General features: G+C 32.5%; 3 protein-coding genes across 3 annotated transcripts in view; all 3 read right to left on the bottom strand.

Moving 5' to 3' along the window:
* Positions 1-866: 866 nt before the first annotated feature.
* On the bottom strand, positions 867-2,211 carry LOC112029706 (cytosolic sulfotransferase 15). Its single transcript, XM_024062396.2, has one exon. The coding sequence runs from the start codon at positions 2,191-2,193 to the stop codon at positions 1,159-1,161; it is 1,035 nt and encodes a 344-aa protein (XP_023918164.2). The 5' UTR covers positions 2,194-2,211; the 3' UTR covers positions 867-1,158.
* Positions 2,212-2,357: 146 nt separating this feature from the next.
* On the bottom strand, positions 2,358-2,849 carry LOC136069339 (cytosolic sulfotransferase 15-like). Its single transcript, XM_065777763.1, has one exon. It carries the CDS (start codon positions 2,847-2,849, stop codon positions 2,358-2,360), a length of 492 nt encoding a protein of 163 aa, XP_065633835.1.
* Positions 2,850-7,360: 4,511 nt separating this feature from the next.
* Positions 7,361-8,280, bottom strand: part of LOC112029698 (DNA-directed RNA polymerase III subunit 2) — an 84,051-nt gene continuing 83,131 nt past the window's right edge. The window contains exon 6 of the mRNA XM_065777739.1: positions 7,361-7,510. Within this exon, the coding sequence (XP_065633811.1) occupies positions 7,376-7,510 (135 nt within the window). The 3' untranslated portion in view covers positions 7,361-7,375. The remainder of the gene's footprint in view (positions 7,511-8,280) is intronic.

Here is an 8,280-nt window from a genome sequence, read left to right as displayed (position 1 = left end):
GATAGCTAGTTTAAATCCTCCCCAGGTTTTTACAGTGTGGTTTTTTAGGTTATCATATCTCTGTGTTATTTATATTTCCGCTGCTGTATATACTTAATATAATTGTTTGATTGTGATAACCTAGATTTGCATAATTTGACTAAGTTAATCACTTGACTAATTAACTAGATTAATCCGATTGTGTTAAGGGGTCTAAAAACCGTTCAATTAGATATACACATATAACATATGAGTGAAGTTTCATAGTGACTATTACTCCATGAAAGTAAATCAAGAAAGTAATAGTTGTACTTTTTCATAGTAAACCTACTAAAATATGGCAATAGCAACTTAGATACAATTTTTTAAATGTTATATTTTAATTTCTCTAATTAAATTTCATCATATGACCGATTGCACTGACTAATAAATGATATGGTTGAATTTTTTTTTTTCAAAAATATGTGGTACATCGACTTATATAAACACATCTATAAACTTAATTGAAAAATCTAAAATATAGTATTTAAGAAATTGTACCTAAGTTTTACCTTTTTGTAATTAGTCAATGAATTCAAACAAATCTTTTTGAGAAAATGCTCTCAAATATGAATTCAAACAAATCTTAGATTAAGTACATTTTTTTTCTTGAGAAGAGATTAAGTACTTATTAATTTGTAGTTGTGCTAATAACTATAAGTTATTATATTAATAATAACAATGATTTTCAGATAAATAACAATCTTTAGACATCATTTGAGTCTGGTCAAATGAGGTGAGGAACAAAGACAGAATCTTTTCATTTGAGTTACCAAAAACTAAAATTTCATTAATAATAACTTGCACAAAAGAGAAATACCTTACAACATTAAGAAACCAAGTTCGAATTGCAGCACATTAATTTAACATGTGAATTTACTTGAACAAGATCTCCACCTTTCTACCTACATGGTAAAGGAGAAGTTGTACACAAAGCAATGCAAACAGCACCAATATTGTTTATGCTAGAATGAAAATCCTATCTCAATCTTAATATTCTACTTTATACTTCATTAATTGTAGTATGCTAAACTTTGGTTACTTAAAAAAAAAAAAAAAAAAGTGTAGCAAACTATAATCAGTGGAGTATATATATAAAGTAGAACACTTATAATGGAACAGAAAACTTTATTCTATATCCTAAGTGATCGCTTTAAATGACAAACCAGAACCACCTAACTTTTCCTCCACAACCCTGGTCAATTGCTCCTCCATTCTTGGTGTCAGATAGTTAACCCAGTCTCCCACCTCACCCTTCCTAAACAAGGTTTTGTTTTCAAAGTACTTAATAGACTTGCCAGCCTTGTTTACCTCCAACGCCTTCATATTCTCAAAACTACAAAGTTTGGCTATCTTTTCAACATCACCAGCTCTCTCCTCCTCCAAAGAAAATGGGAACCCCAGAAACTCTGCTAGCTTTTTCAAGTGAAAAGTGACATCTTCTTTGAGGTCCTCATACTTCAAGAACAATACCTTGTGAGGTCTTTCTATGCTCTCCTTCCAGTACCCCAACATATGGTCCCAAAAGGGACCAAATCCAATTACCCCCTTACAATACATTTCAAAGGCTTCATCTAGTGACATTGGAGCTTTAGATCCAGGATCAACTTTGTTAAGAAAATGCCATGAGGAGATGAAAGTGTCAAAAGGGTTTCGACAAATATAAACAACCCGGCAACCGGACTTCTTGATTGAATTAGGCAAGGAAGGAAATGGAAGATGGGTGCCAAAAAGTCTAGGGTGTGGAAGGTTGGAGAGATCAGGAAGTTGGCGGTTGGCATAGAGCTTGTACTCAAAGAAAGGTACAAGATCATGAGGGTTTGAAGTAAGCAAAGGATGATTATTTTCCAAAGCAAAACGCTTACGATTCACAATAGCAAAAGCCAAAGCTTTTAACCATGTGGTGCCTGATTTTGGAATGGTGGCTAATACAACATCATTGTCACTTGCTTGGAAGTGCCTTTGGAATGAGACTATGGATTGGATTTCAATTGCTTGGCACCAAAACTCTTGGTACTTGTAGAGATGAGAGGTTCTCCACCCTTTTTCTTTGGGAAGAGAAAGAAGAAGTTCCTTGCATTCATGGCTTAGTTCTTCTTCTCCTCCTCCATTACTTGATTGGTTTTTTGGGTAATGAGTGATAGTCATTGAAGTAGTATTGATAGAAATTGGCATGAAAATTAGGTCATATAAGGCCACTTATTTATAGTTGAACTCGTTCATCTTTTTGTACTAGAAGGGTTTGGATATTTTGTACACGTTACGCACATGCATCACAAAAACTATATTGTGGGCTTACAGCTAGTGATGCTTCACGTGCCATTTTTGGCATGTTTTGGTTACCTTATTAAGTTTTCTACTTCTTTACGTCTGCCTAGCTTAGGCAAGGAAGGAAATGGAAGATGGGTGCCAAAAAGTCTAGGGTGTGGAAGGTTGGAGAGATCAGGAAGTTGGCGGTTGGCATAGAGCTTGTACTCAAAGAAAGGTACAAGATCATGAGGGTTTGAAGTAAGCAAAGGATGATTATTTTCCAAAGCAAAACGCTTACGATTCACAATAGCAAAAGCCAAAGCTTTTAACCATGTGGTGCCTGATTTTGGAATGGTGGCTAATACAACATCATTGTCACTTGCTTGGAAGTGCCTTTGGAATGAGACTATGGATTGGATTTCAATTGCTTGGCACCAAAACTCTTGGTACTTGTAGAGATGAGAGGTTCTCCACCCTTTTTCTTTGGGAAGAGAAAGAAGAAGTTCCTTGCATTCATGGCTTAGTTCTTCTTCTCCTCCTCCATTACTTGATTGGTTTTTTGGGTAATGAGTGATAGTCATTGAAGTAGTATTGATAGAAATTGGCATGAAAATTAGGTCATATAAGGCCACTTATTTATAGTTGAACTCGTTCATCTTTTTGTACTAGAAGGGTTTGGATATTTTGTACACGTTACGCACATGCATCACAAAAACTATATTGTGGGCTTACAGCTAGTGATGCTTCACGTGCCATTTTTGGCATGTTTTGGTTACCTTATTAAGTTTTCTACTTCTTTACGTCTGCCTAGCGAAGTTGGGCGTTTCTTTTCTGATAGTGACTGAATTGAAATCCTTTGCCCCACAGCTAGTTAGTGCTATGTATTTTCCATGAGGAAAATACCTTTTTATTCTAACAAATATTTTGTACTGTAAAATTCATGCACCCGACAAATATTTTGTACTGTAAAATTCATGCACCCGACAAATGTCTTTGCATAAAAAAAAATATAGATTTTATTGCTACTGTGTGGATCTTTGCTTGCTTAACAATCACTTCTTCTAAACTTTGCAAAAATAGGAGTTTTGTACAGTAGATTCAACATTCTTTGTATCATTGAAATAGTTAAGAATTTAACCGCAAATATTGCAGGGACGGATCCGGGATTTGAAATTAGAGGGGGCCCGAAGCAAAAGGGTCAATTTCATACTAAGGTCATTTAAATTTAGTTAAGAAGAAAGAAAATGATATATTTGGGTACCAATAAATCCTATGTACCTTTTAGAGTTATCGCTTTATATATATTATATTTAATTTGTTTATAAATTAGAACCCCATTTTTTTTTTATTTAAGAGCTTTTAAAAATTGTAAATTCATATAATCTATTTTTAAGCCATAAATTCACATATCTAACTTAATAATATATTGCACAAGACACATTTTGATTTCTATCACAACTCATTAATATGAAAAACAAAATAGATAAAAGGTAGGAAAAGAAAGATGTGGAGAAGTAAATCCCATGTGTAGAGTAGATGGACTCTTGGACAAAATACAATAGTAAAAACCACATGTGTGTCTGACATTTTTGAACAAAAGCTTAAAAGTAGCTATAGGGAAAGTAAAAAACCTCTTAAGAAAACAAAGAAACAGTGGGTTGGTGGAGAAATCGAAGTAGAAGAAAGAAAATAATAGAGAAGGATTTCAGCAAACTGGGGGAGAAATCTAAGCCAAAGAAGAAGAAAAAAATAGAGGAGGATTTTTGTTATTCAAACAGCAGACAACATCAACCATAACAGTATGACATTCTAGGCAAGAAGAACTGAAGGAGCATAAGGGTTCAGGTAAAAAACAACAGTTGTTGGGGGAAGAATAAGAGTTGAGAAAGTGAAATTGAGGGAGAGAAATTTAAATGTGTAAAAATGGGAATTTATGATATCTGTTTTGTTATTTCAGATTTGTGGTATGATTATATTGTGTATGCTTTTTTGTTTAGACTAAAATTTTGTTCTATTTGAAGGTTTTTCTTATTACAGGTTGTTGACTATTGTGATCTCTTTGAGCTGATTTGATTAAATTTTGATTGTGGGAGCCTAGATTTTGGAGAAAGGGGGGGGGGCTGAAGTGTATGTGAGTATCTAATTTCATTCATTTATTCCTACTATATATATATATATATATATATTTTTTTTTTTTTCTAAAGGTCGGGGGCCTGGCCTCATTAAGCCCCCACCTGGGTCCATCTCTAAAATATAGTATTAGCAAAATTTGAAAAATACTCAGTGTAGTAGTTTGGAATAATTGCAAGAACAAACCCTTGCAATTTCAACTCTTCTTCATAATTCTTGGAGATTTTCACATCCACCAAATTGCTTTCAAAAACAAAAAATCTCATAAAATTATAAGGAAGAATTGAAATCCTAAAGAGTATTATTGTCCCGAATCCCAAATCACATTTGGTATCATTTCCCAAGTGAATTATAGCAAAAGACAAATCTTCTGCATGCCTAGAAAACATAAAAGGGCAACCGACATGGTTTAACTGTCAAAATTGTGGACAGACAAAGAACACAACCACAATTACACAACACATCACACATACACACAAAAAAATGTACTTTTTTCAACCACTGCCGATGCATTTAGGTTTGTGCCTTTAAAAAGGTACATTAATTTGTGTGGTACCTTGTACACATGGTTTCCCACGTGAGACAATGGTTTTATGGAGTGATATATCATAGTTTTATTTCCTTTGTGCTATTTGAAGTCCATACGCAGTTGTCTAAATTTGTAGGCATGAGTTGTCAACTTATCGGTCTTTATTGTTGTAACTTTTGAGTTTTAATTTTAAGTTCATTTTAATAAAATAAAATAAAAATAAAGGTGGTGTCAAAATCACTCACTTTTTATTGATGAGGAAAAAGTTTTTTTTTTTTTTTGAATTTCTAAGCTATCGAAAATTATGAAATGTCAAACTCACGTGTCAACGTTGTATTTTATTTCAAAAAAGGTTGGCTCTTTATTTTAGTGCTGCATTTTGTGACATCTTGACTATGAAACTTCATTTTCTTATAAAAGTGGTAAAGCGATCAAGAATTATTTAAAATGAATTTAAAAGAATATTGTGGTTAATTAACTCTGATACTTTTCTTGAACACAATTTACTCTAATTCAAATGATAACTCCTATTTTCAATAAAATAGATTTAAGGTGAAGCTAGCATGGGGTTAAATAAAACTCCTGATAGTACATCTTGCTTAAAATTCATACCTACACGCATAAACACTTCTGTCTGTATTGTCACACATATTAATGTTTTTCCATTTCTAGTATTTGATAATTGAGCAAAATATAAATAAGAAGTGTCCGCAAGAAACGTACTTAGAAAATAGTATTCAAATAAATTTTTTATAATATCATACAAATATGAAATGTGTACAAAAGACGTACTTAGAAAGATCGTAACTATTTTTTTTTTTAAATTTTGTAATTAATAACTATGAGACTCTCTCAATAATATTTTAATTAATAAAAAATTAATATTGACATACTTGTAACATTTTTGTGTACATTGCATGCCCCATATCTTCCACTTTTCAATTATTATATTGATTTTTCTTTTAATTTGATCCCTAATAAAAATAACCTAAGAAAAGAAGGGTAAATTTTGCTTCTTTCTTCCTTAACCTCCCAAACTCCCTAAGTTCAAGTTGACAATAAAAGAAAATGAAAAAGAAAAGCATTACAATATCAAAAATTATTTAACCTCTTTAGCTTAATATATTCAATAGAATAATTATAACCATAAATTATAATAAGGTGTAATCTTATCAAAATTCATAAGGTCGCAACCATTTTTACATATTTATTATAATACTTAACCGATACAAAACGGTTGAATAGATTTATAAATAGTATGTCTTCCAAGTTAAATTAAACTTTTTCGTATGCATTTGTGTTATAACTGCTCTATCCCCTCTCCTTTGCGTGTGCATCTCTTTTTTTTTTTTTTTTTAATAATAGTAATAATAATAACTTACATATTTAATCGTACTTAGAAAGTGAATGAATAGCATCACATGCGTACGTAGGGGGAAAACTATATGTATTTTACATAATTTCCTTGTACAAGAACCCTTAATAAATCTAAGAAATGTTTTAAACAAAAATTTGTGAGGGACTATCGATATTGATGGGATAGAGCTCCATTACAGTTTATCTGAAATAGAATATTAACCAAAGAATATCACAAATTCATCAGGAAAAATATATATAGTGGTTCTTTTGCAAATTCAAAGCGCAATTATCATTGAATTTTTCATATATATTGAATTTACAATACTTGATGTCAGAGTAAATTACTCTAGGTTGACGTATTTCTTTTTAATTTGGTAATGGATCAATAGAAACAAATCAAAGGTTGTAGTCTCATCCATGAAAAAGTCCATCCATTCCTATGATTTCCCCACAGCGAAAAAAAGCTAAATATAGTAATGGAAAAAAAATATATTACATGTGCTAAGAGAGAACCCATTCTACATTATAAAATTCTATGTCATAGATAGATGGCATGATGGTTGGCTTAGATGAGTGAAAAGTGTGCTCAACGGCTGTGCATCCCTCTAACAAGACTTCCATGTAGCTCGTATTTACATTCCTGATCGATTTTATACATTTTGTTTGCAAGAATATAGCACCACATTTAAATGTTTTCAAAACACCACGTGCAAATCTTGATGCTAAAAATACACTATGCCATAGATCCAAATTTAATCTAGTGAAATCAGACAAACTGTATAGGAGTAACAAAAAATGCATAGGTCATTATACAGCCCTTAATGCATGTCAAAAGGAAGACAAAGTCTCTAAAGAGAAAATATTCTTCTTTGTCAAAGAAAATAATACACAGACAACAAGTACCAACACCAAGTTTATGTAGTGAAACGAGGAAAAAAGATATAAAAGAATAACTTGTGTATAGAGACCTCCAACAAATCGAACAAGAAAGACGAGATCTCAACCAAGTTATAAAACTTAATGAAAGAAAATATCAACAGCATAAAATGAGAGCTATGCTATGGATAAACCAATGAATACAATGTCAATTCATACCTGGATTAAGAGCTTGCATGCATAAGGAAGCTTCATAGTAGACATACCGTCCCTTTTTTTACAAGATGAACAGATTCCAGTTTTCAGATGATGGTTGTAATATCCTAACAAACCACATATTCTGCAGACCTGCACCAAAAAGCAGATGTTGCCACATACTTAAAGAGCTAAATAAACAAATCAATTCCAAAAAAAGGAAATTTTTGGTATGAGACAAATTCTTAATTACATGTAGGTCTAGGTCTAGCATAACAAGAATGATGTTGAAGCTTGAACGACCACAACAATCTTAAGAGAAAAAAAAAAAAAAAACATTTTGCTTACACACAACATAGTGTTGGTCTAAAGGAAATTACTGTAAGTTATAGTTAAAAATCTCTCCAAAGATATCCACAACAATCACAACAAGCCTTTTCGTTGGTTAGTATCCCTTGTACTGACAGTTTTTGGAACAGCAATAGTGAAGTCCTAAAAAGGTCCAAATAAGCCTTTAGAAGTTAGATAATGGCTTTGATGAAGAGAAAAATAAAATGGCTTTGACAAACAGCATTGCACTATTAGAGCAGGAACTTTGAAAGTCTCAAAGACATGCCCAAGTTACAGTCAAAATGGGTTTCGTTCCAAGTGCATAGCTGGATATTTTCCAGCAAGCAAACTTAGCTGGTGTTCCAGATCTGTTCTGGAAGCTGATCTCTATCAACAGTCATCTGTTCTTGCAGTTCCAGGAGGCCTCCTTAAGAAGGAAGCTTTATATAGCTATTACAATAGAAAAGAAAGAATAACAGGGATAGACAACCAGATGCTAATACAGAATCTTATGGGCTGGTGAAGAGCTGATTTCTGATCAACTTCCACCCTATACATAAGGGCTGCAACTCCAGAAAATCAAGAAAACTTTG

The sequence above is a fragment of the Quercus suber genome, unplaced genomic scaffold, assembly GCF_002906115.3.
Source record: "Quercus suber isolate HL8 unplaced genomic scaffold, Cork oak 2.0 scaffold_163, whole genome shotgun sequence".
In the NCBI taxonomy this organism is placed as follows: domain Eukaryota; kingdom Viridiplantae; phylum Streptophyta; class Magnoliopsida; order Fagales; family Fagaceae; genus Quercus; species Quercus suber.
The sequence above is the reverse complement of the archived record's forward strand: the minus strand, read 5'-3'. Positions and strand labels throughout refer to the sequence as shown.